This window comes from Sinocyclocheilus anshuiensis, unplaced genomic scaffold (assembly GCF_001515605.1).
Source record: "Sinocyclocheilus anshuiensis isolate Anshui unplaced genomic scaffold, SAMN03320099.WGS_v1.1 scaffold1075, whole genome shotgun sequence".
Classification (NCBI taxonomy): domain Eukaryota; kingdom Metazoa; phylum Chordata; class Actinopteri; order Cypriniformes; family Cyprinidae; genus Sinocyclocheilus; species Sinocyclocheilus anshuiensis.
The window spans coordinates 52,039-64,786 of NW_015544163.1; the positions used below are offsets into that span (position 1 = coordinate 52,039).

Consider the following 12,748-nt stretch of genomic DNA (forward strand, 5'->3'; position numbering starts at 1 on the left):
AGAGCCCCGGCCCCCATCATGTGCACCTTTTACAGAGGCCCCATCGAGAGCATTCTGACGAGCTGCGTCACTGTGTGGTATGGCGTCTGCAACGCGTCCTGCCGCAAGTCACTTCAATGCATAGTGAGAGTAGCTGAGAAGATCGTTGGTGTCTCTCTCCCCTCCCTCCAGGATATTTATCCCGAGGTCCTTCCACTACCCCCTCCCACTAACACACTGGGACCAGAAAGCTTTTTGTCACTAATCAGTCTGAATAAGCTCTTTGCACTACAATCATTATATCTGCACTGTTTGTTTACTTCACTGGTTTGCACTCTATCTGCCATGTGCCTTGTGCTGCTTTATATATTTTTTTGCATTTTACCATGTGCCTTGTGCTGCTTTATTTATTTTTTACATGACCTTATTTGTATATTTGTATAGTTGTATTTTATATTTAATCTGTATCTATCTGTATTTATGTTCTACTGTTAGTGTTATCTGTATGCACCAAGGGTCTGAGAGTAACGCAATTTCAATTCTCTGTATGTATGTGCTGTACATGTGGAAGAATTGACAATAAAGCAGACTTGACTTGACTTGACTTGAGTGTCAAAAAGTAGAGATCAAGCGATCAGGTCTACTGATATTTTTCCAGATATCTGTCAGATTTTTCCATAATCAGATACTGGCTTTGTAATATCAGATCTGCTAATAAATGATACCACCTGGTGTGTGTTTCAAGCTTTGCACACATGAACGACATAACGGATATAGTGCACAGATTGATAAATGCAAGTGATTGAGTTGGATGTTACTATGGATGTTATCTTATGGAAAGATAAACTTCCGGCCTCGCTACCGTTCGGACGTTCTTGCTTACTGCTCTGCGCTTTGCTCCCTATTTCTGTACTTTTCTCTGATTTTTCTAAGATTTTTACTTCAGCAGATCAGCACAGTGCTCAAACAACACATTTTTGGAACAAACACTAAAACTAAAAACTCTTTGGGACTGGAATAACACCACGAAAAAGAAGACTTTGCCTCCCACTGCCAGCAGCTTACATTCCGGAGACGGGAAACACAGCTGCCCACATTCAAACAGAAGAGAAAGAAAATGCCTCCTGTTGAATCTACTTGCTGCATGAACTGCTGCAAACGTATATAAAGGATTGCGGTTCTTCAAACAAAGTTACTTGCTGGACTTCCAAAACAAGCAGAACACTCAGCAGACCGTCGTCACAGACCCCCTCAGCATACAGCCGGTGAGTCCTGTGTATTTAGTGAATCTCAACAGTTTTTTTACCAAGTGTAGAGGAACAAGCCGAAACTGATTGTCACATTAACCGATGGCACAAACAGGGAGCGAGACCCAAAGGCACACGAGACATCAGATTGTCACGAGTTTCTCGTATTGCTGCCATAGCATCCTCTACCCCAGATACGGCTATGACAAGGCTTGTGAATACTGGTATTCTACCACCCCCTATACATCTTGAGAACAGAGTTGAAGCATTAATGAATGCGGGTGAGGAATCCCCAAATGTGATTAAACATGGATCGGATCAGCCTGCAGCTTACATCGCAACTAACAGGCGCTCAAGGTCGAGCAGACAGCGGCATTCAGCTCAGCGCACAGCCGAGCCCAGGACTCTGATAGTGGGCGACTCCATTACCAGAAACATCAGTAGCAGAAATACAACAACATACTGCTTTCCTCAAGCAACCGCTTCTGATGTGAACAAGGAACTTTGCAAAATTCTAATGAGAGCAAAGACGACAGACTAGAGAGCAGAATGGTAGAGACGGAAGAGGGAGGGGAAAAAGAGAACAGGAAAAGGAAAAAAATAAAATAAAAATAACACGCAGCACGTAACACTCCTGCCCACAAGAGCAAACTATATTCAATTACATATATTTGTTTTTACTATTTGGAGCTTAACATAATTACACTCTAGATAGAGCATCAGCGATCACATTCTCCACACCTTTCTTGTGCTTGATTACAAAATTATAACCTTGCACAATCAGAGACCAATGCATTAAGCGTTGATTTTGGTTGTACATACGTGACAGAAAAAACAGAGGATTATGATCTGTAAACACAATAACTGGATAATTACTAGACCCAATATATACATCAAAATATTGGAGAGACATAAGCAATGCTAACGCTTCTTTCTCGATTGTCGAATAATTGACTTGATATTTGTTGAACTTACGCGAAAAGTAGCAGACAGGATGATCAATTCCCTCCTTATCCTCCTGCAACGGCACAGCACCGGCACCAACCGCACTGGCATCTACTTCTAATTTGAACTTGGAAGCAAAGATTAGGTGCCATCAAGACAGGATCACTACACAGCAAAGTTTTAATCTAATTATACGCATGCTGATATTCATCAGACCACAAAAACTGACACGATGGACTAAGGAGCGACGCTAAAGGTTGAACAATGATAGAAAAGTTCTTACAGAAACTACGATAATAGCCAGCCATGTCGAGAAATCTGCGATGTTCTCGTCGAGTAGTTGGAATTGGAAATTCAGCAATGGCTGTAACCTTTGCTTCTAACGGGCGCACTTGACCGTGACCTACTTCTTTACCAAGATAGGTAATAGTTGCTTGACCGAATTCACACTTTGCCAAGTTCAAAGTCAAAGTAGCGTTAATGAGATGCTCGAATACAGTCTGTAACAGAGAAACATGTTCTGACCAGTCAGTAGAATACACCACTAAATCATCCAGATAAGCATTACAGTTTGAAACCCCTGAAAGCACGATGTTAATGAGTCGCTGAAAAGTAGCGGGCGCATTACGGTACGAACCATGTTATCAGTGTCCCTCAACTTTCTCAGCACCTCGTAAGGGCCGGAAAATCGTGCAGATAAGGCAGAACCAACAATGGGGAGCAACACTAACACTTGATCACCTGCTTTAAAACAGCGCTGAACAGATTTACGATCAAACCGGCCTTTCATATTTTCTTGAGCAGCAGTCAATGAATCCCTCTCCATAGAACAAGCTTTATGTAACCGTTCACGAAATTTACTGACGTAATCCAACACGTTTATTTTAGGGCTAGAATCAGAAGACAGGATGTTCTCTTTGAGCATTTTCAAAGGACCTCGGACAGTATGTCCAAACACAAGCTCGGCGGGACTAAATCCAAGACTTTCCTGCACGGCCTCTCTAACCGCAAACAAAACTAATGGTACCCCCTCGTCCCAATCCTTACTAGTATCCCTGCAGTACTTCCTGAGCATTGCTTTCAACGTTTGGTGAAAACGTCTGAGCGCACCTTGGCTCTCTGGATGATAGGTGCTCGAAATGCGGTGAGAAATATTTAAAGTAGTCAAAACTTGTGAAAAGAGCTTAGAGAGGAAATTAGTGCCTTGATCAGTTTGCACAACTTTTGGTAAGCCAAACGTAGAAAAAAAGTTCACAAGTGCTTTAATGACAACATATGCTGTTATTTTTCTCAACAGAATCGCCTCAGGAAACGTGTAGCACTACACATGACCGTCAAAAGGAATTGGTTACCAGTTTTAGTCTTAGGTAGGGGTCCCACACAATCAACGATAACGTGTTCAAACGGTTCCCCTACAACTGGAATAGGAACGAGCGGCGCTGGAGGAATTACCTGGTTCGGTTTACCAGTGATCTGACAAGTGCAACAGGTGCAACAAAAATAAGCAACGTCAGTTTTTAAAAGAGGCCAAAAGAAATGCCTCAGAATCCGATGATAGGTTTTCTTACAAGCTAAATGATGGCGCCGACGCTGATGGCTGCCTCCGTGGCGTGCTCCGCAGTTGTTTACAGATAAACATTTCCGCAAAGTTAAATCTGCCATTTGTGCAGAAACAATTTTCTCACACGTCACAGGCAACTTCAAACAGTTCAAACTAACAGGAGAAGACTTCTCAACAGCCTTACCTTCGACCTGTAGTAAAACATCATTGGCAAAGATAGGTTCAATAAAAGAGGAAGACAAATCAAAGTCATCTTTCTTACGAGCTTGAGCCTGCGTAACGGCGCAAGCAGGAAAAACCTCAGGTTACATCTTAGACAAATCATTGGGCTGGTCGAACAACACAGGGTTATCAGAAACCTCCAATATGGGAAAAGCCCACCAGCCAGATCATTGCCGAGAATAAATTCTACCCCTTTCACAGGCAACCGTTCATGAACGCCTACTTTCACAAACCCTGTACAAAGCTTCGACTGCAAATGCACCTGATGTAATGGAACTTTAACGAGTCCCATCTCTATACCCTGTACCAACACATTACTGCCACAAGAAATCTGTTCAGAAAACGGCAGTACGCCTGCAACCACAAAAGACTGAGAAGTACCAGTGTCACAGAGCATTTTAATTTTCACCTGGTCTGTAGACTTGCCCGTAAAGGAAATGAACCCCCAAGTCCGGATTGCCAGTGAAATGCTCTCCGACAGCAAATGCAATGAGTTTGCTTCCTATTTTTCTGAGATCAATAATATCAGGAAGGCGATTGGCACATCCCCAAGTTATGCAGAGGCCAGACAGATTCGACCGCAATATCTAAAAGAAGATACTATGTCTGCTTTTGAAGAAATTGATAGCAAAATTTTGGAAGAAATAGTACAGCACCTTAAATCATCAACCTGCTATCTTGACACACTTCCCACATATTTTTTCAAAAGGGTGCTTAACCCTTAAATGCACCCTTTTAAGTTTCAAAAGGTAACATGCTTTTATGCTTTATTTTTTTCCTCTGTAATTGTTCTTAAAATATCAAGAGAGTTTTGTTGCTATTGCAGCAGTTAGAGATCCATCCGTGCTGGATATTTAGGTCCGGGTCGCTAAAGACCAGAATATGTAAGAATGATTGGCGAAACATTCATGCATTTAAGGGTTAACTGTCCTTTTATAGGCAAGATTATTGAAAAGGTAGTCTTTATTCAGCTGAACAAATACTTAAACTCAAATGTATACCTGGACAATTTTCAATCTGGTTTCCGACCGCATCACAGCACAGAGACAGCTATGGAAAGATAAACTGAAGTTTCCTGGAAGTAATAAGATAAACCTTATTCTAGTTTCAACAAATAGATCAAAAGAATATTTGTTATGAACAAAGTATCAGTTATATAGAATCTAATGCAAATTAGATAATCATAGACTGAAAATACACTAATGCCAACGATCTCTGGAAAGAGGTTTAGAAAGCGTGATATATTTACGTTCCGCGTCTGGGCAGTGGCGTCTTCCACTTTTGACCTGGGCCACGTTGTATAGTGGGAAGAGAGAAGTTAGATCCGTTTCCAGTCTTGAACCCGAAGCACTGGTTAATGATGAACTCTTAAGCACCGAGAAGGTCTTTTGGTCTGGAACACGCAAACTTGAAGGTGAAGGTTCTGAAGTCTGTATAGAAGATAGGGACTACCTGGAACACGCAGGAGGGAGGATCGTGGACGTTGACGTTCTGAAGTCGTTGCAGAAGATCCTGGCAGCTTGGAACTCGCAAGCTTTGGATTGTTGAAGGGACGGTTCTGTGGTCGTTGGAGAAAATCCTGGCAGCTTGGAACTCGCTTGTTGCAGAAGATGGGGGGCACTAAGCTTGTGGTCGTTGTTGCTGTGGCAGTTTCCAAACTCCCCAATCTCGTTTCTTGCAGAACTTCCTCGTTTCTCCGGCAGAGCAGCTTAGCAGCTTAGCTCTTGGTTTAGCAGTAGACCACGCCACTTAGCACACGGTGGACCACACCACTTAGAACTTAGTACAACTTCTTTGTCTTGAAGAGAACCTTTTAATCTTTCCCTAACTAGGAGGGATCTGCAAGTTGGTGCCTTTCAGATCCAGCGTTTTCATTGGCTGATGCTGTCAGAGGTGGCCATGATATGGCCTCTCTGATATGAGGTCGATTTGCATAGTTTTAAGTCCAAGTTTAGAACAATGTCTTTAAAGTTTTTCCTATGCATCATTCAATTTCCAAACCAATTCCAGATTAACCTACGAAAATTTGAAGACCAAACAGCATAATGCTGGGTGTTGACCCATGCAATTATATGTACAGTATATACCTTAATAGGTATGTTGCATATTGTTGTATCACATACAGCACTCATTAAACGGTTAGTTCACCCCAAAATGAAAATTCTGTCATTAATTACTCACCCTCATGTTGTTTCTAACCCATAAGACCTTTGTTCATCTTCGGAACACAAATTAATATATTTTTGATAAAATCTGAGAGCTTTCTGACCCTCCCATAGACAGCAATGCAACTGTAATGTTTCCAAGTCCAGAAACATAGTAAGGACATCGATAAAACAGTCCATGTGACATCAGTGGCTTAACTTAAATTTTGCGAAGCTACGAAAATACTTTTTGTGTGCAAAGAAAAAAAAATACTTTATTCAACAATCGTTGTCCCCCGAGTTACAGTCTTCTGCCATTTTAGAGAGTATCACAATGCATATGAACGCTTTACCCTAAGCATAAACAATGCTGATTACATCGAATACGTTATTGGGTACTCTCCAAAATGGCAGAAGACGTAACTCGGGGGAGAAGAATTGTTGAATGTATTCTCATAGCTTCGCAAAATTTAAGTTGAGCCACTTATGTCACATTGACTGTTTTACTGATGTTCTTACTACGTTTCTGGACCTGGGAACATTACAGTTGCGTTGCTGTCTATGGAGGGTCAGAGAGCTCTCCGATTTCATCAAAAATATCTTAATTTGTGTTCCGAAGATGAACGAAGGTCTTATGTGTTTGGAACGACATGAGTAATTAATGACAGAATTTTCACTTTTGGGTGAACTATCCCTTTAAGTATATACAGTTCTGTAAATTGATATGAGGAAGGTTTAGTCAATCATGTGTCCATTTCGTGTGAATGCATGTGGAGATGTCTTTTATTTTTCTTTGTGGCTTTGGCCACATGGCAAACTGTAAGGGGGATTTTACGATCATTCACACTTTGATAAGAGTAACAGAGAATAAAGCAGTTCCTGTGCGGGGGTTACTATATGTTAATATTAACCCCCCTCTCCACAAGAGGTAGTGTTGTCTTATCTTAAGGCAAAAGGCATCCTTTGTTGTCCACAGAGCCTGATGACGTAAAAAAATATCTTTCCACACATTGGGCCTCATTCATGAAACACGAGCAGAACGCATTTTTGTGTAAATCGTTCGTAAAGCTGTTCTGACATAAACTTTCGAATTCATGAAAATGTTTGTATTTTCAAAATGTTAGTTGGTATGAAAGAAATGTACACCTGCTCCTTACAAGGTGTAAATGCTGCGTAAAACGTTCTGTTCTTTTTGGCAAACTGATGACACTGAAGTTTGATGCACTGCCATAATTACACGTTCAGTTGCCCTTGCCCTCTTTCTGAAAATTATTATTTTTTATTTTTTTGAGTTGATAACTGTAAAACGCAGCGCTCGTCACTGTCACTATTTACCCAGCCGTAAATAGAGGACGGGTGGGACAAATAGCGACCAACCATCCTGCTTGTACGACTGCCTACAACAATGAAAAATTCAATATTACTGGTTACTGCTTTTTTATATGTAGTAAAATTCGTAAAAACGAGATATTAGTAATAAATTGTCGCCATGGATATTCCAAATCATAGCTACTAAGGAAAAACGCTGTGCCACCAAAGTGTTCTCAAGCGCCACCAGCTGGTCGTTTTAAGAAGAGCACCTGACATTTTTTCAGCTGGCTAAAAACTCTTTGGTGGACACACGTTATTGAATATTTATTGTTTGGCATATGGCCTATTAGTCTTTTTTGCATTTATGCAATATACTGGAGCCAAACCTGAGAAAGTAGACCAGAATATTCCACTGTGTTCCTGGACACGCAATTTACGTAGCTGTAATTCATAGGCGGGGATTATGCTAATTGTGAATGAGCGTGCACGAGTGCCCTATTTACCAATGATTAGAATTCATTAACATACACATGTTTAACTATCAAATCGGACGTTTACGAAGCGTTTGTGAATCCGGAGGAAAGTTTTCGGAAAGGTCTGTTTTACTCGCAAATTACTCACAATTTACGCATTTATGCAAGTTTCATGAATGAGGCCCATTGGAAGGGGGCTTTGTCATGTTGACCGCTGTTCACTACACAAGTAAAGTTGGGTAAACAAAGTATTGGCAAATATCTGCTAATCTGTTATTGGACATGTAAACATACAAATAATTGTTAAATGGTTGTAAAAAAAAAAAAAATCATTATAGGTCAGTCTGTTAATAAGCTGTCTGTCTTGCCTGAAGGCTTGTGATCAGATCAACCATGAATAATGTCATTTCCAGGTGTAAAGAAAGGGGGGAGAGAAAGATATGAAAATGTGAAGGAGGAGGTCAAGAAAATGTGCACTGAAACAGATCATTCAGTTCAGGTGAGTGTTCAGAGAAAACTCAGAGTACTGCATGCATACAATAGTATAGAATCTGAAATGACAGTTCTGTTTAAATCAGTAAGGAAAACACCAGATAAAATAATTGTTGTTTTGTCTATTAAACAGAAAGAAAACAAGGATGTTGGTACAGCAGAAGTCAAATCTGATCAAGATAAAATACATCATCTATTTCACAAACTTAGTCTTGAAGGCAGGCGCCACAATAAATTGAGAGCTGCAGATGTTCTTCAGATAACTGAACATTCATTACAGTCTCATGAGTCTTGTGTTGAAGAGGAGCTGGTTCAGACTTTCCTACAAAAAATACTGATGATGGACTACAGAGCAAGATACATCAGTGTTAAAGAGACAAATGAACAGGATCAACAAAGAGATGCTGACTCGTCTGAAGATGAGGGTGATTTTTTTGAATATGTTCTTCACAACACTTCTTTGTCAAGCACAGTAACAAGTCAATCTGAGCGAATTCACCCGATGGATGTTCAGATGGCCGTGTTTCATTGTGCTGATGGTTTCTTGAAGCAGCTGATGGTGACTAAACTGTCCCAGTGTCAGTATGCTCTGCCTTTGCTTGTTCCTGATCACTTCACACAACAGATTGAGTTTCCTCTCTGGACATTCAGACAAATCAACAAGAGCTGGAAGATGAGAAACAATGATAATGAGATCATCAGTCAAACCCAGCCGATCTACAATACACAAACTCCAATGGTGTTTTTCTTCAGGTTTGGTTCTGTGTCTTCATCCAAGTCTCAGCTGATGAACAGTCTGATCAATGAGAAACACAACACGTTCTTCCACAGGAACTGCCCAGGCAGCAGCAGAAACAGGGTCCTGATGGATGGAGTGGTGGAGATTGCCTGGTTCTGCCCCTCTGGGAAAAACACAGATAAATTCACTGACTGTGTTGCCTTCTGTAATCTACACGGTGATGCAGGAGACCATGAGAAACAGCTGCAGATCCTCACTGAAATGGCCTCAGTCAATGTTGTTCTTTTGCCACAACTGGACAAGAATGACAGAAGTGCAGCAATGATGAATAACCTGTTTGGAAACAAAAAGCCACTCATTTGTCTTCTTACTGAGGATCAATCAACTGTAATGAAGATGAAGAAAAGAAAATTCAAAATCGGTCTGAAATACAGAAATCAGTCGGATGTATCTAAAGAACTCATAAAAACTATAAATGATTGTCTCTCGGAATCATCTTTCACTTTCAGACTTGAAGATGTGTCTCAACACTCAGATATCAGAGTAGATGAGGAAGATGATGATGACTGCAGGAGAGGAAGAGCAGCAGCACAGCAGATTATGAATTCACTGAAGAAGAAACATCTGACAGAAATCAAAGAATCATTTATGCCTCATCAGGGAAAACTGTGGCATCAGTGGAGTCAGAAGAACAAAGAACTACATCGACCTCGAGTAGAAGAGAAAGACATAGACATCAGTAGAAAACAATCAGAAATGAAGAAAATCCGTGAACAACAGCATGAATCTGATATAAGTGAGTTTGTGAAGCTGTTCATTAAAGAAATGAACACAGATGCTGAACATGAAAAGATGTTTTTCATTAAATGGCTCAGAATCCTGTTGGATGAACATATATCAAGTGACCTTTCTGCTCTTCTTCACAAATATGATGAAACATGGTCAGCAGTTTTGAAACTGAAAGACGGCAGTAATAAATCTGAACAACATAAAGCTAAACAAAATGAACTTGAGAAGATATCTGAGGAGCTTCAAGCTGCAACCTTTGGTGTGGAGCACATCATGAGGGAGATCGGTCAGATCTATGAATCATGTTCATCTGTGAAGAAGAACAAGAAAGACCTGAAGATTCACTTCTCTTCTCTCTCGAGTCTTGCAGCAGAGATGATGATCTCTGGATTTCCACTGGAGCTGATGGATGGAGATGCAGCTCATGTTCCTCTGATCTGGATCTCTGCTGTTCTAGATCAACTCATCCAGAAACTGGGAGACCAGAGTGTCTTTGTGCTGTCAGTTTTAGGGATTCAGAGCTCTGGGAAATCCACCATGCTAAATGCCATGTTTGGACTCCAGTTTGCCGTCAGTGCTGGCAGAACAACCAGAGGAGCTTTCATGCAGCTGGTCAGAGTCTCAGACGAGATGAAAACACAGATGAATGTTGACTATATTCTGGTTGTTGATACTGAGGGTCTTGGAGCTCTAGAACTGGCTGGAAGATCTACAAGAGATCATGACAATGAATTGGCCACATTTGTTGTTGGAATTGGAAATCTGACCTTGATCAACATTTTTGGAGAAAACCCATCTGAGATGCAGGACATTCTTCAAATCGTTGCTCAGGCCTTCATCAGGATGAAAAAGGTCAGACTGAATCCCAGCTGTGTGTTTGTGCATCAGAACGTTTCAGACGTCACCGCTGGAGAGAAAAACATGGAGGGAAGGAGGCGACTGCAGGAGACACTGGATGAGATGACAAAACTTGCTGCTGAAGATGAAGTCTGGGATGCAGGATGTTTCAATGATGTCATTGAATTTGATGTTCAGAATGATGTGAAGTATTTTGCTCAGCTCTGGGAGGGCAGCCCACCAATGGCACCACCAAACCCAAACTACTGTGAGAACATTCAGGAATTAAAGGAATATATTATGTCTCATGCCTCACAGGGTGTGACATTGACACACCTAAAAGTGCAAATTGAAGATCTCTGGGAGGCTTTACTGAATGAACAATTTGTCTTCTTCTTCCGAAATTCTCTGGAGATTTCAGCCTACAGGAAACTGGAGACCGAATATAACAAATGGTCCTGCATTCTTCACAGTGCCATGATTGAAACTGAGAAAAAACTGCACTATCAAAAAGAAAATGAAAATATTCATGAGATTAAGGAGACTGATCTTCAAAGAGAACTGAAGAAGACAAGTGAAGAAGTGAAAAAATCAATGTCAGAATTCTTTGAGAAAGACAAAGATGCAAATATACTAATTCAGTGGAAAACATCATTTGAAATCAAAATCAAAGAACTTAAGGAAAACATAGTGAGAGAAACAAAGAGGAAATTAAATGAGATTCTTCAGGAGCGAGACCTGAAGAAAAAGATTGATGCTCAGATCTTGATTCACAGAAAAAAATAGCAAAACTTATCTAAAGATGGTTATTAAGAAATTCTGAAGAAAGAGTTTAATTCCTTATGGGAACAGTATATCAAGTCAAGTCGTCTTTATTTATGTAGCGCTTTATACCAGACAGATTGTGTCAAAGCGGCTTTGCCGTTTTAACAGGAAAATTGTGTCAATAAATGCAAACAAAATTCAAATCTGCTGTAAAGCAGCTCTAAAACAAGGACAATAGTAAAGAGGCAATTATTTTTTTTTATTTGAGTTTTTTTTTTTTTTATAATTTTGTTTATTTATTAAATTGTGATGCAATAAAGCATTATAATAATCTAAACTTGAGGTCATGAACGCATAAATTAACATTTCTGCATTTTACATTGAGAGCATAGGTCGTAATTTAGATATATTATAAACATTATAATATGGTTTTACAAATGTTAGAAACATGGCTTTCAAAGGAGAGATTGCTATCAAATAGCACACCTAGGCTCCTAAATGATGACGAAGAATTGACAGAACAGCCAATTAAACAGTATTAAACAGTGTTCTAGGTCAGTGTTTCCCAACCGGGGTGCTGTCTGTCGAGAGCAGGGGTGCCATTTTGAAATTGCTAATATGTTAAAAAAAGCAGCTATTATATAATATCCATTTCTGATGTCGCCAATAATTAGAGATGCACCGAAATTTTATTCAAATCAAAGTTTGAAATCAAGCTATCTAATGCTACTGCACCAAAATGACCACACTGTAAAATTTGAAAAACACTTGAGTGAGCAAAAATTTGTGAGATAGCTAGTTATAATGGTAATTAAATAATGTTTACATATGTATAAAAGCCTACATTAAAATCTGTCATATAAATTGGTCTCTTCATTTGAAATTAGCCTACTGATTTCCACCATTGATGGACAAATTTTTTTTATAATATAAAAAATATCTGTATGACATTATATTCTGCAGTTCTTCCCTGTTGTACCGAATATCTACACTTTTCAAATTATCATATCGAAGTTAGAAATTCAAATATTGTGACAAAATTAATTTTGTAGGGTGCCGCAAGTTTGTTAAAATTTTTCCAAAGGGTGCCGCGACTAAAAAAAGGTTGGGAAACACTGTTCTAGGTTATTACATTTTACAATTACACTGTTGACCCACCTCAATAGCAGCAAAAGTGTTTTGCAATACAATATGAACACAATAAGTACACTGTACTACAGGCTCTTTTGGCTACAGAATCGCGC

The 12,748-nt window shown here is 39.9% G+C and overlaps 1 protein-coding gene across 1 annotated transcript in view; it reads left to right on the plus strand.

Annotated features, from left to right (window-relative positions):
- LOC107695685 (interferon-induced very large GTPase 1-like) overlaps positions 1–11,745 on the plus strand; it is a 19,709-nt gene extending 7,964 nt beyond the window's left edge. The window contains exons 2-3 of the mRNA XM_016495691.1: positions 8,296–8,381; positions 8,508–11,745. Of these exons, the coding sequence (XP_016351177.1) occupies positions 8,296–8,381; positions 8,508–11,525 (3,104 nt within the window). The 3' untranslated portion in view covers positions 11,526–11,745. The remainder of the gene's footprint in view (positions 1–8,295; positions 8,382–8,507) is intronic.
- The last annotated feature ends 1,003 nt before the right edge of the window (positions 11,746–12,748 follow it).